This window comes from Bacillus rossius, chromosome 18, assembly GCF_032445375.1.
Source record: "Bacillus rossius redtenbacheri isolate Brsri chromosome 18, Brsri_v3, whole genome shotgun sequence".
In the NCBI taxonomy this organism is placed as follows: Eukaryota; Metazoa; Arthropoda; class Insecta; order Phasmatodea; family Bacillidae; genus Bacillus; species Bacillus rossius.
The window spans coordinates 24,934,239-24,961,404 of record NC_086345.1 but is presented as its reverse complement, the minus strand read 5'-3'; the positions used below and the strand labels follow the sequence as shown (position 1 = coordinate 24,961,404).

The 27,166-nt window shown below is 39.6% G+C and overlaps 1 protein-coding gene and 1 long non-coding RNA gene across 2 annotated transcripts; one reads left to right on the top strand and one right to left on the bottom strand.

Annotated features, from left to right (window-relative positions):
• Positions 1 to 674: 674 nt before the first annotated feature.
• LOC134541124 (uncharacterized) lies at positions 675 to 1,915 on the bottom strand. Its single transcript, XR_010076551.1, has 3 exons — positions 1,796 to 1,915; positions 1,392 to 1,709; positions 675 to 780 (listed from the first exon to the last, which is right to left on the bottom strand). It is a non-coding gene; the product is annotated as an uncharacterized LOC134541124 (long non-coding RNA).
• A 4,590-nt stretch (positions 1,916 to 6,505) lies between these two features.
• On the top strand, positions 6,506 to 17,405 carry LOC134541095 (uncharacterized). The gene is made up of 5 exons (XM_063384252.1): positions 6,506 to 6,584; positions 10,637 to 10,817; positions 12,754 to 12,906; positions 15,498 to 15,558; positions 16,271 to 17,405. Exons 2-5 carry the CDS (start codon positions 10,647 to 10,649, stop codon positions 17,038 to 17,040), a joined length of 1,155 nt encoding a protein of 384 aa, XP_063240322.1. The 5' UTR covers positions 6,506 to 6,584; positions 10,637 to 10,646; the 3' UTR covers positions 17,041 to 17,405.
• The last annotated feature ends 9,761 nt before the right edge of the window (positions 17,406 to 27,166 follow it).

Below are 27,166 nucleotides of genomic sequence, written 5' to 3'. Positions count from 1 at the left end.
CCTGCCTTGTAAAAATTTCCTGAAATATTGACGTGCGCCGTGCCTCGCACGTCTGTAATCTCGAAGCCGTCAGCCCCTCCCTTCCTAAAACACGTGCGCGGGCCGCCACCGCCGACGGCTGGGACGAAAAGCCTAAGATGTACATCGAGTTCTGTCCCTGCCCGAACACGCCCGAATATTCACCTTCGGCCAACCTCGGGATTTGTTTTATTTTTGCGCAGGAAAAACGAATTCAAAAATTAAAAGTGGTCGGTTAGGTTAGCTACATTAAAACACTATGGACGGTTAGTTAGGTTAGAATAGTTACATTAAAATAAACAGAGAGATATAAATATATATAATCCCGAGGTTGGCCGAAGGTGAATATTCGGGCGTGTTCGGGCAGGGACAGAACTTAATGTACATCTTAGGTTTTTCGGCTGGGACAGCTGGCCCGCCTAGCCACAGTCAGTCACCCGTCGCCAGGGCGACCACGCCGCGTCCTAGGTTGCCCCTGGCAACCAGCTGGGTGCGCGCGCACACTACACCCAGTGGCCGCCACCCCTCGCCTACCCCCTCTCTCGCCAGGCCAGCCGAGTGCGCGCGCACTCTCCCCCTTTCCCCCCCCCTCGCTGCACCCCGCCTACTCTTCTCCCACCAGGCCATCGCTGTGCGCACGGCACTACAGCCAAGACTGGTAGAGAAGGAGGTTGGCCCGAGAGGGCCGGTTTGAGTAACGGTACTTCCAAGGGCTGCTCGTGACGTCACTGCGGCGCAGGAACCGGCCAGCTGAGCTCTCAGCTAAGGGCAAAACCTACATCTTTCACTCGTTTTCACGCCGATACAGCTACTGTGTTGGAACATATATCAAACAGTTTCTTTATATCTCACACAGTTATGTGGCTGTCACAATTTGGAGAGGAAAAATAAATAACTTTGTTACGAGTATATATACATAATAACAGTTTCATGCGCATCGTGTTTCATGCTCGTGCAAGCGATTCGTCGGACAAATTCTAATAATACCTACTCGTATTTGTTTTTTTGTTTGCAAGGTAATTATATTATATTATAATTATACTATGTATGTTTGAAACTTATTTTAAGGATACTCCTAAAGTGACTAAGTGAGCATTTCTGAAGACGGTCATACAAATACCAATAATCTAATAATTTACTATATTGTAGACTAAGACGTTCATTTTTAAGTAGTGTAGAAACTACACGCTGTGTTTATTACCAATTCGGCCTTACTGATATGAACACGAGACGGGAGTGCATAAATTGACTAGAAAAAGAAATAAACCATGGCTCGAAAAATGCGCATACCATTGTATATTGCTCATATGCATGCAGTTATAACATTTTGTCACTCAAACAAGCACATTGACGAATATTAATATATCAGTTACCTTAATTTCTGGTTTTCTGAACAAGCTGTGCAAGCTTCTTCTGCCTTTTCTTTTCCGTGCTTGCAATTTTTGCTTGACGATTTAAATGCCGAAGTCTAATAAAAGTTCTGGTTCTTGCAAACTTCATTAAAACTTTTTTGTTAACATCTGGAAAATGTTCTACTAGTTTCACGAAAAAGTTTCGCACAACACCTTTTCCGTTCTGTAATCCTAACCCGTGATGTGTTTTAAATATTTCTTCAGCATGCTGTACAGTTTTCACAAATTTTGATGACGGGACAGTCAATTTTCCGCGACTCAGTATTTCTATCCATCCATCTATAAAAATCAAAACACACAATCCTACAGTAAACAGAGAATAAAATAAAATAAATCATAGCAACAAATAAAATTATGATAATTACCTTTGTTTTCTGTTTCTTCAATACTTTTTAGATTAGCGTCCTCGCTTGCATGAATCAAATATCCAGCTACATATCTTAATGCTTCATTCTCTTCCCATGACGTAGTCAAGGGCGTGAACAAATCATTTTGAACCGCCTCGTTTTCTTCGTTCTTGTTTTCTGGAATGTTTAAATTCAATTCGGTGAACATATGGCTGGTCAGATATGGTTTTTGCTTCAAACTATCGTCTTCAACACATGCGCCTTGTGGCAGAGGAAGTTCAGATCCTAGTAACATTTGTCTGAACCTGTACTTGAAATCTGTTGGTGTAGGGTTATCGTAAGTACCGCCGATGCTTCTGAGGCGCGAAAAAAAACTTTCAAGTAAGTCCTGGTTTAAGCGACAAGTTATGATGTATTTCAGTGAGTTATTTTTCTGAAGATAATTGTGTAGACCAATTACAGATCGCACAGAAATTAATAAACCTTTCTGAAATGGCATCAATGTTTTGTGACCTACGATTCTCATGTTAAGAACCATCGCCTCCATTTCTGTAATTATTGACAATTGTTCTTCAATTCGAAAACCAAAAGCACTGTGCCACGGCTTACATTTATCGTGAATAAATCTTGAATTCATAACATCAAAAAACTTGTCAACTAATTCAAAGAAGTTACAGATTTCTGGATGTTCAGGATATTTCAAGGAAAGCCGTGTCGCTGTGTGATGCGAAAACAGCTGAACAGCAAATTTTACTTTCTGGCGAGTGTTCCCTTTTAGCTGAATATGAAGAGGAGTAAGTTTTGGAGACAATTTCAATTCTGTGTTTTCAATTATGGCTTGCACATGATCTTTCCTAATAACTGTTCCACAAGGGAGCTGTATTCCATAATCCAAAAAATTATTTCTCAACAACTTAATGGCATGTGGCATGTCTGCAAAAACCCACACAGGGTGGCTACTATGGGGATTTTCAAACGTTGTACTAGCTGGTGTTATATTTAGTTCTTTCCACAAGCCTATATTACTTCCGCCCATGTCACTGACCATCGCAACGACACAAAATGGCCGTTCCTCGAGCGCTCTTATAACATCGAAAAGAAGATCTTTTGTTATCTTTCTATCGAAGTCGTAAAATATTGGCTGTTTCCACTTTGAAGCTAGTCCTCGAGCCATTATTACTTGTGCGTTTATATTTGGCCCAAGTATTCTATCGTCACTTTGGTCGTAACATAATCTTGAATCTACACTCATCTCGTCAAATGACAGAATTGTTATGCGCTCTGTTTCAGTCATGATTTTAGTCGTAGCTTCAAGGACTGCTAACACTTCAGTTTGAATTCCTGGCATACATTTTAAATTCCTGGTCCATTTTCGAAGAGTTGACAATCCCGGAAGTGGCAAGCCTACTTTATTTTTCATGTAAAGATAGGCTTTCCGAGAAATTGATCTTAGAGTAATTGCTGCTGCTATGTCTTCTTTTCCCCAGCAGCATTTCTTTTTGGTTATGAATCTTTCAATTTGTTTTGGCGTGAAAACATTTTTCAAAATATTCCGTAATTCAGTTTTAACTAATTTTGGACATCGCTTATGCAGAATTTTAATTTTCAATAACTGTTGTTTCAACATTTTGTTTTACATTTCCAAGCGCTTTTCAGATTCTCGCCTCCGTATTATTTCATTTTCCAGGTCAGATACTTTCATTTTTAATATCATTATTTCATTTTCCATGGCTTGCATTTTCGCTGACAAATAAGCCTCTGAGTTCACATCGTCTTCTGCAACTAACTGACAATTCGGAGTTTTTTGTTCATCATGTACAGTGTTACAATGCACCGAATCGTCCGATTTTCGTGCCTTTACAGATTTGTGTAATTCTTCCACAAGCTTCCTCTTCACGCTTCGCGAACGAAGACGTTTTCCTCTATAGTCTGAAGTGCATTCAGTTTTATTAGGTATGTTTGCATGTGGCACAGAACATTTTTTCAAGACTTTTCTTCTCTTCTGACCGGTCAGTTCCGCTTGTTAGTCTCTTTCAAAGTCCTCGGAAACGAAGTGATCCGAACAAATGCTAACATTCCTCGGATTGAACTTGTCTTTTCTCTTGCAAGCTAGCACCCACTTTATTGAAATGTCTGGATCTTCAGGAAATCTATAAAAACATAACGCACTGTCACCACGACCTGAAACGTTTCTGCAGGTCGCAACTGCACAAGCGGGCATTTTTATTACACAGTCACATCCACGACGAAGCACGAAAAAAATCCACTACGGCGTGCGACTACTGATCGCAGCAACAAAAAACTCGCAGCTCTCCCGTTTGTGCGGTTGTAATACCATTAAACTCCGAAACATAAGTAGGATAAGGAAACTACTATAAATAAATATAATTTTAAACCACTCCGATCTAACTACGAACTCATGCCGAAGTAAGGCGGGTAAAAATCGCGGTCTGGAACTGGCAATGCGTGGCAGTCAGCCCTAGACTCGGAGAGGGATGCGCCGCGGTGACGTCACGCGCGACCCTCCGGGGTACCGTTACTCAAAACAGGCGAGACGGCCCAACCTTCTTCTCTACCAGTCTTGCACTACAGCCGCCTGGAATTCCTGGAAGTGCCCGCGATTCCCGGAACCCCCAGCCCTCCCTACGTCACGCCCCGGCCCTCAGGAGGGGTATAAAATGCCGGCCCTTGAGTTTGGTGTCCTAGAGGCACCACTGGCAGCCGAGCCTTGCTCACCGCGCCTTGACAGCAGCCGCGATCCGGAGTGCGACGACGAAGTCCGTGAAGTAGTTTAGAATATAGGGAGACTGTCGGCATTAAAGTCGAGTGTTAGAATAAAGCTCGTACAACGTCTCTGGGAGTGCCCTTTCGGGGTAAGGGAGCTCCTCAGGGACCTACCTACCCACCCAGTCAGCCAGCAAGCAAGTCAGCCCCGCTACTGCAGGGAGAGGAAGACCGTAGAGCCAAACCAGCCACAGCAAGTAAGTAGGCATCAGACGAGGGACACTGGGAGACACTTTCAGGGCATCCCAAGGTGGGGGGAAAACCTTACCTACCCCTTTTAGGAACCTCCATTCAGAGGGTGCTCGCGCCAGTCAGGCCGTACCTTCTTACCCGGGCAGGAACTGAGGATTGACGCTTAAGGCCATTCTGGAAGAGCCAGGTGCCACGCGACAATTAGTGGCGCCCAACGTGGGGCCTTCAGCAGCAAGATTTTCACACACATGTCTTGAAATATTGTGATAAATGTTACCTCTAAATCTTTTTTCTCTCGTTACCCACACGCAGGGGCGTAGCCAGGAGGGGGTTTTAGGGGTTCAAACCCCCCCCCCCCCGCTAGCACCAAATCTTTAATTAATTTCTTATTCATCACTCAAACAAATTTCATATTAAAATTAATAAAATTTTTACGATTACAATATCTAAATTTAAGAACTGAAAACTTCTAAAATAGCACTATTTTACACCTTAAAATCCAAATATTCCCGGGGGAGGACCTCTGGACCCCCCGCTTTAATACACGGGGGGGGGGGGCATGCTTCTTAACACCCCCATACACAAATCCTGGCTACGCCACTGCCCACACGTCCGTGGGTCATCTTTGCGGAGCCGGGCTTATCCCAACCCCCTTAGATTTAACCCTGCCACGTGACCATGCCGCATGGTCGAAAATTACGGAACTGGCAACTTTTTTCAGGGTAAAGTGTAAGGTATAACACACAGCACACAGTGTAACACCACAACACTTAGAATGCCAATAAATGCTACAACAAATTGACATTGATTTCCAGTACCCCCTTACCTAACTTAGAAATCAGCCACCCACGTTGCCTGAAGAGTGTGATACGACTTCTCTAGTTAGTAATTCAACCACCGCCACGATCCTAGTGAACAAAGCTGGGGCCGACGACCCACCCAACAGCTGCATAAGTTAGCCTGGCACCCTCCCGGAAGGAAAATAAAATTTTAAAGCTGTAAATATATAGAGCTGAAGATTGAATTTTTCATGAAAAAACAGTTGAAACATGCTATAGATACAAAAAGTAATATAATTATCTTAAAACGTGTATATACTAATCGAAATTCCCGCGCGTTGTGTTTAAGAAAAACAAAGACCCGAAGTTGGCCGACGGTGAAGTCTTCGGGCGCGTTCGGGTAGGTCCTCAACTCTATGTGGAACTTAGGCTTCGACCTATACTTACCTGGGAAGCCTTCTTTTCACAGACGAGAGAGCCAGACGTCCGATCGTGCATCTTCGGTTTTTTTTTGTTCATTGTAACTTATGATAACTAATGGTCAATTAGGTTAGGTTAGCTACATTATAAATACTTTAGAACATTGTGGACGGTTGATTTGATTAGAATAGCTACATTAAAGATACTGTGAAATCATGTAAACAGTTTCCTAGCCCTGGATAGCTACATATTAAAAAGTTATTTGCTAAGCAACCATAAAATGATTTTATAGTATTTTTAATGTAGATATAATACCTATTATAACCAACCATCCACAATGTTTTAAAGTATTTATAATGTAGCTAACCTATTCTAATCGACCGCAAAATTTAATGCTACACCGGTTTATACAATAAGATAAAACGAAAAAAAAAAAAAAAAAAGCTAGCATGAACTTCGGGGAACTTCGGGTGTGTCTCTCTCGTCTGTGAAATGAAGGCTTCCCATACTTACCTACCGTGTTGCAATCTGACGCACACTTTTGATGCAACGTTGCAAGTCTCGACATGCAGCTGCCGTGACGTTAGTGTTTTGGTTTTTTTTTTACGGGAAGCCAGCTGCTCTTGGACATTGTGAGTTTAGTATAATAAATATTTTTTTTCGTTAATGGAGATGTTTAAATTAGCTACGAGTGTGTTTATATACATTTATGTAGTAAATAGACAGGTTATTTAGTTCAAGGAGTCAGATTTTCTTAAAGGAAATCCTTGTTTATGGCACAATAAACAAGGATACCTATCTTTGATGACGAATGTCATTGTGAAGTTTTGTATGGTGGGGGTATAGAATGACCTAGGTTGGGTGTGCAATAGACAGCACGGATTCAGGAGAGAGTTCTCGTGTGTAACTCAAATGGCTGGGTTGCTAGAGGAAGTGGAGAAACCGTTGGACGGGTATTTAAACGGATGGATGCGTTTTTCACAGACTTTGAAAAGGCATTCGATAGAGTACGTCACAAGCGGCTAATGGAGAAGCTAGATAATGTTGGTGGAGGATTAGAGGGTGGTCAGTTGGGTGGGAGACTTCCTGAGGGATATATAGAAGACAGAGGGTGAGGGTGGGTGAAGAAAGGTCTGAAGAGGGGGAAGTGACGTCACGAGTTCAGCAAGGGAGTGTTTTGGTGCCCCTGTTGTTCACGACGACGACGAATGATAATTGGAGAGGGAATGGAGGCCAGGACGAGAGTGTTTGCAGATGTGTTGTTTGGTGTCATGAAGTGGTGGGGAAAGAAGGAGTTTCATCTGCAAGGACGACTTGAGCAGAACTGGAGCAACGGACGAAAGCAGAATGGGACATCGCTGAATGTTGAAAAGACTGGGGTGGTTGCAGGGCCGGATTTAGAGGTCTGGAGGCCTCTGGGCAACAGAGGAGCGGAGGCCCCCTGGCCCCAAATTATTTTGCAAATAAAATGAACAATTTTTTTCAGTCAAGTTTTCCAGTAAATAATTTATTGTGAAATCAAGTAGATTCTATTAGTAGCCTATTTAAAAAAACATATATAAATATAATCGGAGATAAGAATTATATGAAATTAAATATGAAAGTAAATCTTTATTGTGGGAGCCCTCCGTTTGTGGAGGCCCCGGGGCTTTCGCCCTGGTTGCCCTCTCCTAAATCCGGCCCTGGGTGGTTGGGGTTCCACGAGGAAGGTGAACGTAACGAGGGAAGTGCACATGTGGAAGGGGCAGGAGGTAAAGGAGGCAGAAGAGTTTAAGTACCTGGGGGTGACCCTCCAAAATAACCTGGTTCAGCGGGTTGTGAGTTAAAGGTAGGAGGGTGCTGCAGGGGTCAGGGTGAAGTCATACTCCACATGGGTCAGGCCAGTGAAGGAGTATGTGGCTGTGATCTGGGACCCTGAGGTAAGGGATCTGGAGAAGGTGCAGCATAGAGCAGCGAGGTGGCTGATGGGTGTGTGGAAGAAAAGAGAAGGGCAAGAAGGGGAAATGCATAGTCCGACTGAGATGATAAAGGAACTGGGGTGGGAAGCGTTACAAAGGGGGGAGAAGGGTGGGAAGGTTAGTCAGACTGTACAAGGTGATAAAGAAAGAGAGGGGTTGGGAGCATCTGGGGACTGAGATACACATCTGGGTATAAAGGGCGGAGAGATCCGCTGGTGGAAACTCCAGAGGGACTGGTGGCGAACGGAAAGGGGTGAGAACGCTTTCCTTTGCAGTGCAGTAAGGGTTGGTTGAAGAGATGGTAAGGGTAAAAGATAAGATGCAAAGGATCTGAGGAGAATGCTAAGTGGTTGAGAGGGGGGGGGGGGGGGAAGCGAGTGAAAATGGAGGACTCCTTGCCACCGGGCGAAAGCCCAATTGCGATCGTAATATTCAATTCAATACATGCGCGCAACTTTCACGTAACAATGCAACTGGCTTTGTTAAGATCGGCATATTCTTACCAGCTGTAGCTTTTAATTTGATAACATAAGCTTTAACCTTTATTTATTATTTTTTTATTGTTCAAACGTAAAGAATGAACATCATGATCCATTGCTTCAAAGTGTACTGATTCATGTCATATTGATCAGGGGTTAAACTTGGATACTTGGTAAAAAAAAAACTTTTACATATTCCCTGAGATGGCATTGTGAGACTTCAAATAGTTTTCCAGTGGTTTCCCAATTTAAAGACTGGTTAGGCATGTCAGCTACTTTACAAATACTGTGATTTTGTGAGAATGGTTGTTTGGGTTATGTTGAATATACATAATATTTTAAAATTGTGTTTCATTTCATTTCATTTCATTTATTAGCGTCCTATATTTGACAGTACATATGTCCAGGTTTTGTCAGTAACATTATAAATAAAATACAACATCATAATACACTAACAAAAAATATAAAAAAAATACATTATAATACATTAATATATGATACAATAAAAAATGATAATAAAAAACAATGCAGCAATTTATGTAGATGCACTGAGGAATTCATTAACAGAGTATGGAGCTATTCGTAGTAGGTAATCTTTGAGATGTCGTTTAAATATGGTATGTGATTGGGATGCTGTATTTAACAGGGATATCGGTAGAACATTTATTAGTTTAAGGCCCATGTAAAAAGGGTTCAATTCGTATTTTTTTGTTGAATGAAAATGAATATGATTCTTATAAATGGATCTGGTAAAGTGATTATGTATTTCATTATTCTTTACATACTTAATATTTTGAATTACATAAATGACAACCGAATATATATAAATGGCTGGAAATGTTAAGAGTTTGTTATTCAGGAAAATAGGCCTACAAGAATCTGTCTTACTAAGATTATTAAGATTGATTGTATTGTTAGCTAAAGTTAGATACATCAAACATGTTTTGAAATAGGTTAGGTTAGCTATATTAAAACACCTGTGAAGATAGGATTAGATAAGTTAGGTTGGCTACATTTTAAATAGGTAGTTTGTAATTGACCATTCAAATGATTTTACTGTATTTTGATATAGCTAACTTAGCCTTACTAACTATCCACACTTTCTAAGTATTTTAAATTTCAATAACCTTACCCAGCTAACCTTTCTCCCGATGTCTTAAGATTTGTTATATACTTATAATCCTAACCTAACCACTTTTTAAAATGGTAGACTACAGTTAAACTACTTGAAGTATATTTATGCCCTCTTAGTGAAACATTAAAATCCACGTAAGGAAATGAAGAAAAGCATTTTAGAATAATAAGATGATTTTTTTTCCCCAGGAAGTAGAATTACCAAGTTTTGAGCTCTTTAGTATAATAATACCTTATGCGCTCTTTCGATTTGAACTCAAGGGAGTATCTAGTGATAATAATATAAAATTTAAAAAAAAACAGTCGGAAATTAAAACTGGTTTTTTGTAAGATAATGTAGCATGATAATCTGCACACAAAACCATTTCCAGAATTCTATTAACTCCACACCTACCTCTTTTTTGCAAGTAGAAAAATTGGGGTATTATTTCAGCAAAAAAATTTATAAAGTCTGGGTAAACTACATTAAAAATGCTTTTAAATCTGTTGGTTAGGTTAGCTACATTAAAAATAGAATAAACAAAGTTTTGTGGGATGTTCTTGGAGCAGTGGCTGAAAATAAACATTAAAATTTATTTTTTTCAATTGAAAAGCTGCACTTATGTAGTACCTATTACTGGGAAAATGAATGGCGTGACGAGCTAGTGGGTTTTCTCAAGGTACCCCTGTTTCTCCACTGTTTTCACCCCTTATTCGTTGCTAATGACGGAGGTGTGGACAGGATGTCAAACCCGGTTTCATACATTGACTATTGATGACAAATTTTATTTCATTCACCTATTATTGATAGCAATTTGTGTTTCATACATTTATGACCAATAGAATTTTGTTTTCAGACAAGTGATGATGTCTAATGACCGAGGTGTGGACGATATGTTAAACTCTGTTTCATACATCGACGATTAATGCCAAATCTTGTTTTGTACACAGATTATCGATGGCAATTTTGTTTCGTAGGTACATTAATGATCAATGGCGATTTGTTTTTCATACATTGATGATCAATAGAATTTTCGTTTCAGCCAAGCGGTGATGGCCAATGACCGAGGGTGTTGACGAGATTTTCTACCCGGTTCCGTGCATTGATGAACGATGGCAATTTTTTTGTTTCAGCCTTAGCGAGATGATGGGCTCGTGGGAAACGGAGAGCGACGTGTACAGCTTCCTCGGCACGGTCCGGCCGTGTGGGCGCGGCAGGTCCCTGCACATACTGCAGTACTTGGAGCAGCACGGCATTTCGTCGCCTTCCCGGGCCTCGTCAGCCGCTTCCTCCTACTCGGGAAGTGACTCGGAGGTGCGTTGAAGTGTTCATTTAGCCTTTCGCATTCAATGGAGGCTGTGTGTCTCTGTTGACAACGCTGCTCATTAGCCAGGACCAGGCTAGGTTTACAACCCACGCAAGGGTCTCGGCATTGCGGCATCGCAGCACGCAACAAACGCAAGGAAATCGCGGTCTTCTTATAAAACAGTAGTCGCAATGTGTCGCCAACCCTAAATTTCGAAATTTTAAAAAAAAATAGAAAATGAAATATTCTTCCCCTGAGCTTCTTTTAATAATTCATTTTTTGCATTAATTTTATTTTAAATTTTTTTATTTTGTTTCACTGTGTGAAAGTTAAAACAACTGAAAACAGGATGTATGCAATGAAAACGTAAATGTGGTCTTCTGTGCAAACGACACCTGCATATTTAAAATATCCAGAACAGTTTCAAATGTGGAAGGCGAAAACGCAAGTCGAGAAGGTTGGTTGATGCTTATTTTACAATTTTGCACCATGCATAGTTTATGAACGGGTGCTTGAAAACGTTGTTGAACTTACTGCGTCTTGTGTACCCACAGTGGTACCAGACGGGGGTTTTGAGAAGGGGGGGGGGGGGTCAGGGGTCGGACGTGGCCGTATTGTAAGGAACCATACCAGGAATTGCCTGGAGTGATATCAGGATTACAGAGGAAAACAGAAATCAAGGTAGCAAAGTCAGGAATTCGAACCCAGATCCTCTGCGTTGCAAGTTCAGCGTCTTAACACTACTCCACCTTGCTGCATTTCAGGGTATGGTCATTGCATAGCAGCATTTATGGCGATACTGTGCGAGATGGCTCATTTTGACGACACTGGACTGTGAATGTAAAAAAAGGCACGGCATATTGGAACTAAGCTGTATAAGTGAACAAAATAAATTTTTATATCCAGGCTTGATACAAATTTTTTGAAGTTATTCGTATTTGTAGTAATAAAAAACAGATGTTAATTTTGCATTCTAATAATTAATGGAAATCAAATAATGAAACGGCTAGAGTGATATAAATATAGTTGGTTAAGTAAAAATTCCATCAAATTTAAAAAAAAATGTGTAAAAAATTTTATTTAACTTTTATTAATTTAATCAGGATAAATTTTAATTAATAATAAATATCAATAAATATGCCGAATAGTTATTCTAGTTTTTGCTACTGTACCGCTTTATTTGTATCCATGGCATCAGACATTCTATTGTTTGATGTTTGTTTTCCATTCGAGGTGCGTCAGTGGCGTACCTATAAGGAGGGGCATGTATAACGAGTGGTACAAGAGTGTTCTACTTGTGGACTTCCGAAGCGAAGCACGGGTACATTGGCTAGTAGTGTACATGAACAGTTAGCCTGTGATACAAAAATTCTGTGAGAAAATTTATTTAAAAAAAAAAAGGGGGGGGGGGGGGGTTTGTCTGTAAAGTCAGTTTACGGACGATTATTTTACCGTGATAACGTCATAAGAACACTGATGAAAAATTGCATACTTTTTAATTTTCAAATATTATTTAGAGTTTTTGCAAATTTTAATTTAAATAATTTGTTTAAACATAATCACGAATTACCTAGTTATAGAAATAAACTGAAATCAAATCAATGTCGATAAATTGTTAACTTGAAATGACGAAATTGGACAAATAAATCAAATTTTTTTAAATTGCTGCTTTTAAAAAGGCCCGCCCTAACCTGTTTGATATTATAGAAGATTTTCATCGCACTGTGGTTGGCCGGTTCTCGCACGCTCGGCTCAGGCGGGAACGTGACGATGGTTCATGCTTTTTTCGAGCGTGTGGCCGGCGATCATCGATTTGTATGACGTTTTATCACGTCAAAAGGTTTATGTTATGAAAAAGTGGTCGGGATTGGTTGGCCAGGCGTTTGTGGACGCGCTGGAGCGGAATGCGGCGTGACGGATGTGTGTGTCGTGTTTCTTGCGCAGCCGGAGAGGGTGACGAGGCCCGGGTCGCGGCGGGGCCAGGGGGCCGGGGCCGGGCGGGGCCTGCCCCCGGGAGGCGTCGGCCGGGACGCGGCCGCTGGCTTCCAAGGGGACCGCGAGCGGTGGGACGCAGCGGTGATCAGCCAGCTACGTCGGGTGAGCGACCGTCCCCGCTCTCGTGGAAGCCCATTTCGCGAGTTTCAAACGTTCAGAATGTACCTGAATGTAATGCTATGGGTTTTTATATTACCACAGATTTTTTTTTTTGTTCAATTAAACTTGATATTTTGACTCTGATACAGTACAAAAAACTTAGGTAGGTATTTATTTTAAGGATGTCAAAAAATCAGAACAGTAAAATAAAACATGGCCTAACAAAAAAAAAATATTTCATACATTTTACAAGTAAGTCATACTAGTCGGCAAGTATTGCTATATATTCCTTGGTCCTGATAATGCTTTGTGACTGTGTTTTGCTATGGTATGTACAGTCAACTCCCGATTATCCGACGGAATATTATCCGATTTGTGGCTTAACCGGCGGTTTTTTTTAAGAAAGAATTATTTTAAACAGATAGATAGTAACTTTTCGGTCGCGCAGACTGCTGTGGAGCGCGGTGTGAGCCAATCACAGAACAAGTTACAATACATGAAAAAACCTTTTACATACAGAACTCTGGGCTTCCCCTGATCTATCTCTTTTCAATTTCACATCGAAATCGGGGACTCCCATTCTCGTTCTCTCTCCCACACCGTGAGAGAGCAGTTATCACTCAGTTCCCACGCAGTGGGGGAAATTACCGTCTTTATCTCGGTTGGCGGGGAAGCACTGTTTCTTTCTCATTCACACTTACAGGCCTCTCATGCCTCTCTTTCTAACCATCACACCAGACACAGTCCCGTGTTCTAGAATCATTCCATACGTTAATGAACATTATAAACAGCATTTATAATACAAATTACTTTACAAAATTAAAATCATTTAGAAATAACCTGAAAAAGTAGGCCTAAACAGGTAAAATTCTAGTACAGCGGCTCATTTGTGAATAATTACATAAAAAATAGTAATGATTAAAATTGTCTAATAAAATACAAAATACCTTCTTAAAACACATAGCACGTGCAAATAAAATATATTAATAGCCATAACGTCTGATTATACTGTCTCATAACATACACACCACTCTAAAAACATTGACTTATTTATATTTACCTATACAAAAAGAAGTTTAAAAGAAAATTATTTAATTAGGAGGGCAGGGTTCTGCATTGCTACAAGATGTCTACTTCCGAACGTAAATGAGTTGTTTTAACAATCGAACAAAAACTGCGATAGTGCGATGCGCCCAAGGTCACACGGGAGAAACAGATGACAGTGCTCCTGACGATAGTGATGCTGACCTGATTCCATAGAAGCGTATTACGCACTCAGCAGCTTTGGAATGGGCTGATAATTTGCTGGATTATTTAGAGCAGGAAGATGATACACTATTGTCTGACAAACTTACCTTGAGAAAAATTCGTAGCGCGATTAGGAGAAAAGAAAGCACATTGCAAAAACAAAAGTCTATTAGATTTTTTTCAATCAAAGTAGCCTGTATTGTTTAGCGTACATAACAGCTGTACAGTATAATGTACCCCTACTACACCTATGTACAAGCATTTATGTTTACATATTTGCCAATTGTATTTGTGTAGGCCTAAAGAATTTTTGTGTGTTTAAGATGTGTGAGTATTATTGCGTGTTTTTTAATGCTTTAAAATGTCTATAGATTAACATTCTATCTTTCCTCAATTCTTGTTTACATTACATATTCATATGCACATACCGACATACCTATACGACCATACGTATTTGTATAAACATACTCAAGACAAACACGTGGGCAAATAGGCCGAGATTTTTTCGCCTGAAGCATTTTACTTAAATGCACTCGACTGTACCTCATTTCTTATTTCAAACGGCCGGAAAGTCAACAGAAAATTGCTGTGTGTGCACCAAACGTAAGTAAAATTAAAGTCTATGTATTGTTTATTTGGCAGTAATGAGATGTGAAAGTGCATTATGTATCTACCCCACACAGTTTGTTCGTTTGTTTTATTGCATCTGTTATATTTTTTCCTTACATATAACTACAAAGATATTGAACAATTGCATAAATTGGTACGTACAATTTCAAGTAATGATATACTAATACTGTACATATGTATACTGGCACATAATAGTACATAAGTTACTAGTATTATTCGCTGTAACACATTACCGTACTTCCGATTGCCTTCCGTCGCGGCCATGGTTGTTTACAGGATATAAGGGGTGAGGACTGACCGTTTTTGTTTACATTGCGCGGTAAAAAAATGGTTAAAGTGTATTATCCGGCGTTTTGGGTTATCCGTGGCCTCGGCCCGCTTCATAAACGAGAGTTGACTGTATTTGTGAAATTTGGGATTCCTTGTAATAGATTTCAGACAGTTCTATATTAAACTAATACTCGTCATGATCTATTCATTCGAAGGCAAGGGACCACCAAGTATGGTATGTGGAAAACCAAAATTGGGCTTCACATTATAAATTGCAAACTTTGTATCTTGCCAATGGGAACAGCTTAGTGGCGCTATGCCTCTTAAAATGCATCACTTAAGGCCCTGTCACACTGTCAAATATTGACTTTCAAAATGGTACTGTTGGACTAGCTTTTAATTAATTAGTTGCTGTGTTCATGCCTTGGTTAATGTTTTTTTTCCAGGCAAATCAACAAAGCTACACCACAGAGGCATTTGAGTACCAGCTGAAGATGATGCATAAAGGTAATTTTAACCACAGCTATGTTGGTATATCGGAGATAGTTACACCCGTGAGGAATGTCACTGCAATGTGTGTTTGTGATAAATTATATTGTCCCTTGGTAATGAAAATAATTAAAATTACACAATTTTAATGTGATGGGCATAGTAGGTAAAATTAATTTCCAATTATGTTGTCCGAACTTTCAGACACTACACTTGTTTCTTTCATACTTGCTAAGAAAAACAATTTTTTTTTTATATACTTCTTGAATGATGTATTTGAAGTAATGCGGTGCAGTGATTTTTGTAACATTATAATTATACAAAGTGATACAATGCTCGTAGCAATTCACAACTGTCTATAGGAGATACCGTTATCTGTTGTTTGAAACAAGTGAATGTCACACGCTAGTCTCTTATTCTTTCGTTCGTCTATATCTATCTCTCTTTTTTTTTCCCCCTGCACAAAGAGGAGAACGATAAGCTCAGCAACGTATATAGCATAGTGCTCTTATATATATTTGGCCAAGTATCTGTTCTCTGCCAGAAACGTTTCACATAAAAGTTGCATCAAAATTCAGCCTATAAATGTTAACTCAACGTGCCCGACAAAGTTTTCACTCCAATGCCAATCCTTTTACAGTGACCTTAAACATATTAACTCAGAAATTGGTGAGAGATGTGGCCACACGTTTTTCCACGGCTTTGTCATGAGCTGCTCTCGTCTGCGTAGCACAAGAGGAGCGGGAGAAGGCGGGGCAGTTCGAGGAGCCGGGAGCGGACGACGACGCCGCCGCCCCCTCCACCGGCCCGTCGTCCCGGTCCTCGTCCCGCTCCAGCTTGAGCAGCGTCCCGTCCAAGTCGCCCGCCCCCACGGCCGAGGAGCAGCGGCCCAAGCCGGCGGCCTACAAGTCGGTGCGGGCGAGGAACGTCCTGCTCAACTCCCTGGCGAGGATGGGGATGATGTCCCAGGGCCCCGCGGAGGAGCAGCAGCAGCCGCCCGGCGTCCGGCCAGAGGCACCATGTGCTCCGTCCCCGGACCCTTCCAGCGGCTCGGCGAGCGTGAGCCCGCTGATCTTCGACTCCGCCGCCTCGAGCCCCCAGCCCGACTCCTGCGACCAGGACGATTTCGCACCCGAACGCGACGCGAGCTCCGCAATCCCCGAAGATGTGTCCGATACTGATCGATTAGGTGTGGTGGATAATTTTAACGCGCATATCGCCGATGACGTCAATCCCCCCGCTCCGGATAAACGTTACAGGAAATTCGATTACCCGTCCGTCGTCGCCCAGTATTACGACCACCCCGTCCCGGATCCCCCTGCTTCGGACTGCGACGACGCCGGTTACGTGTTTGGGACGAAGTCGTCGCCCGCCAAGATGTCCAAATTCGCCCCACCGTCCCTCGTGGGTTTGGAAAGTCTTGGGGACTACTCCTCGAAAATTAACAGTTTTAATACCGAATTCGAATTTAAACCAGAAGAATTTCCCCCTATAAAGTAGCAACGGGGTCATGCTACCCATTTTTAAATATTATTTAATAAGTTTTTTTTATTGCTTCTTCTTTATTCAAAATGTTGTGTATACCACTTAAAATTTAGTTTTTGTAAATATGTTACCAGAATAAACTTCTCAATAATTTCAGATGTTGGATCAAAAATTTTTTTTTAAAATTTTAATTGGTGACACGGCTCATGTTGTTTTAAGAATTACACTCGTGTAAAGTTCACTTTCGAGTAGGGCTGTGCGATTCTGGTTTTTATTGGTCGATTTGGTTGCAGGTCTGTTTTACATTGCGAACCTTTGTTATTGTTTCAGTTCTAATTAATAAATTATAAATTTTGGTGCTACACTATATATATATATATATATATATATATATATATATATATATATATATATATATATATATATATATATATATATATATATATGAGGTTTTCTGGGTAATTATTTGGTTGTTAAAAACAATTAAAAAAAAAACAAATAAGAGAAGTACACTTTGCACTAGCCTAGAACCTTTATTTCGTTAAATGTTTTCAGTTTAACCTTAAACTTTGAAAAGGTAGGCCCAGTCTATATCAAAATTCTGACAGCAAAGTTACATTCCCTTTTTCTAGTTCAGCAATTTTAGCTCTCAAAAACAGATAATTTTCTTACAATTCAAATGTAATTTGTTCTTTATTGTCTACAGTTTTAAAGTACTTTGTTTTATAATGCAATACAGTAAAACCCTCTTAAGAAAATATTGGAAAAAACCAAACAAAATGTGCTTCTTAAGAAGGAAAACTTATTAAAAGGGTAAGTAAAAAAAAGTTTAGATTTTCATGTGTTAAAATAGTTATGATAAATAAATCAACGGCAATAAATAAACAGTTTGTTCACAGCTTATTTCTTGTGAAAAATTTCAGTGATGGTTTTTTTTTGTTTTGAGTTTTTTTTCACACAAAATTGGAGGTGAACCTTTTGTAGCTCCCACAAGTTCCTCTTGACTGACTCAGTAACATCAGGTGTTCCTCCTAAAAAGAGATTAAAATTGTCCAAGAACTGCATGGCTTCCCGACATGTTGGAAGGGGCTTGCATTCATCTGCAGCAGATTCATCCTCTTCTTCTTCTTGTTCATCGACTGACTGGACTTCCGCACAGAGTTCGTCCAGATCTTGCTCGCCGCAGGGTGGTAAAACATCATCCGCTGTGTGACAAATTCATTTGAAACTGGTGGTGATGGCAAGTTTGTCCTGAAGTCTTGACCATGTGTCGTCATTCATTTCGTCATCACCGCCTACATCCTGCTCACGTGATGTTGATTCAGTTGTGAACCCAGCCTTCTTAAAACAGTTGGCAATTGTTTCTGTGGTCGCTAAGTGCCATGCCATGGCCAGCATTGAGGTGGCATCCGGTAGAGACAACTTGTACCTTTGTAGCAACCTCAAAACAAGACTCCTTCGGAATTTCTGTTTTAAGACATTTAAGATGCTTTGGTCCATTGGTTGCAATACAGCTGTAGTGTTTGCAGGAAGAAACTCTACCTGCACATTTTTCAAATGTCCCACATCCTTTGGATGAGCAGAGCAATGGTCAATGAACAGAAGAATCTTCCTGTTTTTCACTGCCATTTGCCTGTCAAGGCAAATCAAAAACTCACTAAATATCTCACCAGTCATCCATGCAGCCTTGTTATTGCGATAAGTGCATGGAAGGGTCTTGACATTTCTAAAACATCTGGGTTGTTTTGCTTTGCCCACAACAAAAGTGGCAACTTTTTCAGTACCATCCATGTTTGCGCCAACAAGAACAGTAATTCGCTCCTTATTTACCTTAGCACCACTGCAATTCTCTCCTTTGAAAGTGTAGGTACGGTCAGGGAGCATATTATAGAATAAGCCACATTCATCTACATTGAAGATATCCTGTGGTTTATATTTCGACAGTAACCCTGGAAGAATTGTGCTTTTCCAGGCTTCAACTTCCTCCAAGTTGACACTCTTGGATTCCCCATTTACTTTTTTATAGACAAGCCCACAGCGTTTCTTGAACCTGTCTACCCAGCCAATGGACGGAGTAAACTCTACATTTGATGGCTTGCTCATCACTAGGAAATTGACCTTTGTTTGCTTGCTACTGAAAAATTTTGCGACACACGTACCTGAAAAAATCCACATTTTTGGTACTTAGTAATAATGAAATTTCTTTACACTGAACCGTTACTAAACATAAAGCTTGCTCTAGGCACCTAGTAAAACTTGCTTAGCCGTCAATTGTTTAACCGTTGGTTTCTGTTATTCATCGTCTAAAAATATTTGCATCGACAAACAAATGGACATTTTATCTTTACATTACTATTATGTGTATTGAAGTTGATATTGTTTTGTTATATAAAATATGTATGGATAATTATATTAAAAAAAAAATTTATATTCATGTCAAGCCCACAGTGAAATCACTTTACTGTGTGTATGCATTAAGAGATTCCTGTTATCCATCTTATTTATTTGGTTATCCATCACAGCCTGGTTCGAACCGTGACTGAATACAGGTTTACTGGGAGGTACTTTATAATAAGGTTTCGCCGTATGTACGTGAGAGAGTTAAAATCACTATGTCATTGTATGTGGTGATTTTTTTAAAACAAAAAAGTTATTTATATGTGTTCTAAACTTATGTGTTCAGAGTGAAAATGAGGAATCGTTGTGAGTGTGATTTACACGTATTATTTTTTTTTTACACGTGAGCTTGAGAAGAAATAGTTTTATGTAGGTGTTACTCAGTGATAAGTCGTCATAGTCAGAGCTGTGAAATATTCGGAGTAATGCATAATGTTGCTCAGAAGAAATGCTCGTTTAAAATGTCGTTACTGAGTTATGCTATTTTTCATAATGTTGAATATAAAAAAAATTTGGCTTTGGACGGCCTAGTGGTTAACATGTGTGACTTGTAATCTGATTTTTGTGGGTTGGATTTCTTTCCGGGAATCAAAACCTAGCTAAATGAATTGTAAATATGATATATGTACACGTGTGATGTAGTCAGTGTTTTACGATTGAGTGCACTAGTATATAGTTAACTATTTATGTACTTTTTTGTACTTTGTGCTTCATGTTAACAGTTTGTAGTAAGTGGCTGCTATATTGTCCACTTTTGTTTCGACAGTGTGTGTTGTTTTGTTTAAAGAAATCTTCAGAACAGTAGTTAGAATATATTTTTTTTAAAAAATTAATATGTATTCAGGGGCGTTATTGGGTGTTGTGTTTCTGCATTATTCTTGTATTTCTGTAACTTTTGAAATGTAAATAAAAAATAAAATTTTGAATGTGTCTTTTCTTATATTTGGTATCTAAAGACATGAGGGGGAAATATAGTGAAAATGTTGGTGTTGTGTATGTACATAGCAGGCAGAGGTTTTTTTTTTTTTTTTCAAAGTACCTGGAAGTTCTTTAGTCTTACTAATGCTGTTCATTTTTCTGCAGGAAACAATAATGCACTACATGAACTTATCCAAGATGTTTATTCTTGGTTTTGGAAGTCGTCATGCATATACATTCTATTTATTGCATGCCATGACAGTTTTGATAATGGCAGTTCATATCAATGCTGCATAAAAGTAAACGTTCGTTAGCATTTGTGCACGTTATTTAATTTTAAAATTTTTTTTTACATTTGTGTAATTATGTTGCTGTCCCGGTAGATGGATAGGTTTTTTTTTTTGTAGTTTCTATCTTGGGCAGCTTACTGTACCAAAAATTATTTTTTAATTACCTCTCTTTTTTTTTTGTGGTACCTAATACCAATTTTAATATAGGTATTCAAAAGATAGTTATGACTTTTCAGAATTAATTTCTTGGTACACAGGTTGGCAGTTGAAGTACTGAATGTTCGTACTTCGCTCTGGTATAATTCTGCCCCACTATTCGCAAATCTTGCGATAAGTCTTTATGCAGGAGCCAATGCATTAGTCCATCTGCTTTACAGCGACGTCGTGAGAGAGAGGGAGTCCAGTTGCTGGCTCTTCTCATTGGCTGCTAACTTCTTCGAAGAAGGCATCGAGAAGCTTGTGTCGCGACATGACAAATGCCTCGATCATTTCGGCGATCATGTAGAAAAATAAGTAGGAGCCTGCTGTACTTTCGGTGGTAAAATTTTTATGTAATGTCAGTTTTGTCTTTTTTTTTATAGCCCATCGGAGTTTGAAAGAAAAAAAAATCAGCCCTCGTATATTAAATGGGAAGTCTGAAATTGTCGAAAATAATAGTCCTCATGATTGGCTATTGCAACGCATTTCTGACGTCTTGAAGAATAATTACCAAAACTGTGTTTTAGCTGACTTGTTAAAGTACTAAAGTTTAAAAAAAAAATTACATACAGTAAAAAGTACGGAGTGGATTGGATTCTGGGTGTTAGCTGCATCGAAGGCGAAGATGTCGCTGATGATTCAGGGAACCTTCTGAGGTTACTGCAAGTTCTCCCGCCTTTTAAATACTCTATCCTGGGAGGGGAGTGTTTCCCCTATTGGCTGCAGCTTTTGGGTCAAACAGAGCAAAAAGTATCACACAAAAGGTAAAATAATATATATATTTTTTTTACAAAAAAATTATCAACTGACCTGAAAGATCAGGTGCAGGCCGGAGTAGATTATATTTCGTGATCTCTACTTTTTTTTTTAAGTTCTAGGATGGTTATATTGAAATTGAATATTTGGGGGGGGGGGGGGGTGATAGGGGGCATTTGTTCCCATTGCCGCCCCTCTCATAGAACCGTCACTGCTACGGTCAAGTAATTTGCAACCGGTATAGCACTGGAAGAAAAATGCTGTGCCCAAGGTTATTCTACAACCTCCCTGGCTGTGCACTGCTTATACGTATTCCCGTTTCTCTACTTCTCTCCCTCTGTTTCCCTATTTACCCCTAACACTCACACACTTGCAAACACTTTTTTGTATTCATGTGTTCATTATTGGTATACCCAATACCATTAATTACACTTAATTAAATTTGGAGATATTTTTATTCATCTTTAGAAAATACTATATTCACGTTTTCACCCTTCAGAGGTTGATTTTCGCCAAATTTAAAATTTTTGGTTGGATGTTCTCGAATGTTAAATATTGGCACTGAATATCTTTAGTTTAACTTGTTTCAGAGATATAATTAATTATCTTATAACCATAATTACCTCTTTTTTTACACCCCCTTAGGTGAGGAATTATGTAAATATATATAGCCTCATTTTTAATTTAGCCAAAGACCTTTCTAATTAAAATAATTATCAAAATCTGTCAAGTAGTTTTTGAATGATGCTTGAAAAAATAGACAAGACATGCAGGCAAAAATTTTAAAAGCTTTATTTATATCTCAATAATGTAAAGAGCTACCTACTATTTCCAATAGTTTTTCTATCATTTAATCCAATGTACCCTATAGACTTTTTGTTTCAGACAGTTTTATTATTTATATAAATAAAGTTAGTAGAAAAGTAGACTGCAACATATTTTATAGGGATAATTATTAACACCTCTCAGACTTCTATAAGCTCCTGATATCACACTCGCACAAATATCAATGAGAGGACGAATATTATAATAAATAATTACAGTGGGTTCTGTCAGATATTTTCAGGTTTTACTGCTCAGTAAGCGTTCCAAAACGACACAATAGTACTATCCGGCTGTTAGGATCAGGAAGGAAGTGTTACATCATTAACAAACAATAAATATAACATACAATCTCTACAATGCCACCCCTCGAAATCTTATAATCTCGTGATATCACAATTAGGTACACAAACCGCTACATTTTAATAATAATAATAGGTTCAGATAGATATTTGTTTATTTTATACGTAGTGTATTGATGAATCATTAATTAATTAGTGTACCGTCAGTTGGGGTAACATTGGCCCTTTGAGGGCACTTCTAATAAATATTTTGAAGAGTTGTAACATGGTTTAACATGTTTTTTGTCTTGGGCCAAAGTTACCCTCAAAGGGCCAATGTTACCCCAACTGACGGTACTGCTTAATAATATCGGAAACCACTCGCTGTAAATATGCTTTATAAGCGATCCGTATGATATTATAGTATCAGGCTATTAGGAGAGGTAGGAGGTGAATTAAATGCTATTTAAAGAAATTTTAGTTTGTAAATATATAAAATCGTTACGGAATGTAAGTGTACATTGAATAATAATACAAAATGGATACCTATTTCATTCTTTAGAACTCAGGTAAATGTTTTTTGTTAATTTTTGTCTGTCCTTGTGTTTATTATTTTGTTCCGGCATGAAGACCACTAAACGATTTTACACAAATCCATTTTAAATATTATGGTCATGGTTATATAAGCAAGGCTGTGCCATTATATTTCTCTCATAAAGTTAAAAAAGGGAGTTAATATGCTTTATAGTAAATTTTCATTACTTCGAAGCTGATGAAGCATGAGTTGAACTAGATTGATAATATTAACCTACCTACCAACACTATTAAAAGTTTTAAAATATTTTCCGAATTTTCTAACCTAATGGGTTTTAAAAAGGTAAGATTGATTATATGAATTACTATTTATGCTTCGCGTCTACTAAAACGATATAAGAAACGTTATAAAAAACATTAGGAAAAAAACTGAAAGTTATTATTCAATGTGTATTTTTACTGCGATGGGGTTAGTGGGGTACGTTTAGTTTTATAATAAAACTAGCTGATACCCGCCCGCTTCGCTGGGCATGCAATAAAATTTTATTGTGTAACCTAGACGAAAAATATAAACAAAATTATTAATTTCAAAAAGATAAAAAAAAATTGGTTGTCTGTAAACTCGGTTTACGGACGATAGTTTAACGTGACGGCATAACAAAACATTGATGAAATTATTGCATACTTTTATGAATAAAATTGAATCATTTTTATTTTAATAATAAAAGAATAAATGATTGAAATTATACTAGCAGGTAATCAGATTTTTAAAATGCAAGAATAATTAACCTTTATTGCCGAAATTGTTGTTGTAATAAGCAATGAAAACCACATTAGCTTTTCACTTCACTTTATAAACGGTCGAGTTGGATGAGTGATAGATGCGGCGCAAGCGTACAATGAGCGTAACGGGACAATGTGCGTAACGGGACAGTTTTTTCGTGCGTGCAGCCGGCGTTCATCGATTTATTAGACGTTTGTCACGTTAAAAAAAAGAATTCCTAACTCCAAGCGCGACAGCTTTAGCTGATGTGCAATGCATTCGACTCCCGAGAGCAGGTCCTATGACGGGCGGGGGAGGGGGAGGCCGGGGCAGAGCGCGGTGGGGGGCTGGTAGGGGGTGGTAGGGTAAGTAGGGGGAGGGGAGACGCGCGCCGCAGCCAATCGACGCGCAGTGCGCTGAGCGGCCCGGAGCCGGCAGGAAGGGGAGCTCGTCCAGGCATCTCGGCAACACCGTCACGCCCTCGACTGCAGCGCGTCGCTGCGGCGGCCACGGTCAGTTACTTGCCACGAGTATCCTCTTAAGGGGCCCGCCTCGTCAGGGGTGTATGTGTGTTAGTGAGGCGGGGTGATAAGCGCGACGCTCGCTGGTGCTTCTAGCGCGGTGTCTCCTCTGGACTGGCGCGCAGTCTTCTCGTCGTCACAGGATAACTTTGAAATTTGAGCGGTGACCGTAACATTATATGGCGGAGAAATTAAGATAAAGGTATTATGCAAGCCCCTTAAGTGCTTTCAAGAATCTGTACTGATTGTTTTATGCCTAAACATTACTCTGAAAACACGCGTTTTAGGCATTTTAACGCTTCTAAAAATACAGTTTAAAAACTTAATCCGAAATTAAAAGTACTTTTCGGCCCTCAGCGAACTCTTAAATGCTATTCGTAAATAGGTTCCACTCGGATATCTTGAGTAGTTTTGAAATCGCGTTGTTTTTCCTGAAGCTCTGCACACCGTATGTGTGCCCAGGTAGGCGGGGCCCTTAAGAGGCTACTCCAGTGTTTCAGGGGCACACCGCAAACCGCGTTAACCTCATAAGATTCAATGCTATTTTCATTTTGCTTATAACTAATAAACTAATATAGATTTCGAAATGATGCTTGCTTGATATGTAAGACAACGATGCTCTTATCAAAGCCCCTTTCTTAAAAAAAAAAGTGCATAAATTATGGTTTTATACTAATCTTTACTAATATTCATAAGTGTATGTCTAGATTTGAACCATAATTTATGCACGTTTTTTTTAAGAAAGGGGCTTTGATAAGAGCATCGTTGTCTTACATATCAAGCAAGCATCATTTCGAAATCTATATTTGTTAATAAGTTACAAGCAAAATGAAAATAGCATTGAATGTTATGAGGTTAACCTGGGTTGCGTAGTGCCCCTGAAACACTGGAGTGGCCTCTTGAGAGGGCGCCCCTATACCTACCCGGGCACACACGCGGTGCGCAGGGCTTCAGGAGAAACAACAGCATTTCAAAACCACTCGAGACATCCGAGCGGGGGGGTCTGCTTACGAAGAGCATCAACCCTTTGTTTTGTAGTGGTATTTCCATGATACCACTTTGGTAAAATGTTACTATTCGCAATGTTTCAGTGTTATTGCCGAAATACCTCGCGTGAGTAGGCCTTGTGCTGCTATCCGGCGATCCTAACAAGAACATGCAACATTGGCTGCTTTAACGTTTCCTTCCGCCACGTCTGCTAAAAGTGACAAAAATGATTCTAATTTATTTTTAATATATTTCTGTGTGCCTCAAAGGGTTAAAGAGTTCGCCGAGGGCCGAAAAGTACTTTTTATTTCGGATTTAAGTTTTTAAAACTGTATTTATAGAAGAGTTAAAATGACTAAAAGCGTATGTTTTTTAGGCGTAAAACAACCGGTACAGATTCTTGAAAGCACTCAAAGGGACTTGCGTTACACATTTATCTTCATTTCTCCGCCATGTAATGTTACAGTCACCGCTCATACGCACGACGAGAAGACTGCGCGCCAGTCCAGAGGAGACACCGCGCTAGAAGCACCAGCGAGCGGCGCGCTTATCATCCCGCCTCACTAACACACATACACCCCTGACGAGGCGAGGCTGGTAGCTCGCTGGTCGCTCCACGTCGTTCGTGTGTGTGTGTGTGGGGGGGGGGGGGGGGAGGAGGGAACCCACGAGATATTACCGGTGAACCGTGACAATGACTATACCGTACGCCCTCAGCGTTTTCTCGTAAACGGACACCGCTCGGATACGGGTCGTTACCACAACGCTGGACGTACAATAACGCCGAATGCCAATTTGACTACAACGCCGACAGCTAGAAAACTGCTGTGTACCACAACGCCGAAATACAGTAACGCCGAAAAATGTTGCTGCGTGGAGGGGAGGGTTGGGGGGGGGGGGGGGGCACAATAGCAAAATGAAGAACAACTGAATGAATTTGTGTGCTAACCTTTCCTAACCTAACCTTTGTGGCAGCCCTGCAATGACATTTTTCGGCGTTGTGGTAATTCGGCGTTGTGGTACACAGCAGTTTTATAGCTGTCGGGGTTGTAGTCCATTTGGCATTCGGCGTTATGGTTTTCGGCGTTATTGTGCGTTCGGCGTTGTGGTATTTTGGTGTTGTGGTGCGTCCCCCTTCGGATACCTGCAGCAAAATTAAAAAAAAAAAAAAAATAGCGTTATTTTCCCTGAAGCTCTGCACACCGTGTGTGTGCCCGGGTAGGCGGAGCCCTTGCGATCCTGTTTTTTTTTCCTCCAGCAGGCGAGATATTTCGAGAAGGTAGAGGCCAGGGGGAAAATATTATTTACAAATATACAACAGCAACAGCAATTTTTAGTAGTTTACAAAATCAAACATTTTAATATGTATTTTATGACACGATAAAATACCGCCGCAAAACCTTTACTCTGTTTTTTTTTTTGAGAGATATTTACGTTTTGTGTCAGGAGATAATTTGGATTAAATTGTTATATAAATTTATGTTTTTTTTACAGTGAAAAAACAACGGCATACGTGCTTTAAAATTGAATTCTACACGGGGAATAAAAATCATTGAACAACAACTACCCAGAATTTTTTTTTAAGTAACAGCTGCTTCAAAAAACCAGTTTAATCTTAAATTAAGGTAAATTTGTTTAACAAACGTCAAATTTTTTAAGCAAAATATTTTTAGT

Bases quoted from the DNA above. Each gene is read 5' to 3' on its own strand.
- LOC134541095 (XM_063384252.1), top strand. From the start codon at position 10,647: ATGATGGGCTCGTGGGAAACGGAGAGCGACGTGTACAGCTTCCTCGGC. The intron at 10,818-12,753 runs GTGCGTTGAAGT...TTTCTTGCGCAG, and splicing joins ACTCGGGAAGTGACTCGGAG to CCGGAGAGGGTGACGAGGCC. The intron at 15,559-16,270 runs GTAATTTTAACC...TCGTCTGCGTAG, and splicing joins GCTGAAGATGATGCATAAAG to CACAAGAGGAGCGGGAGAAG.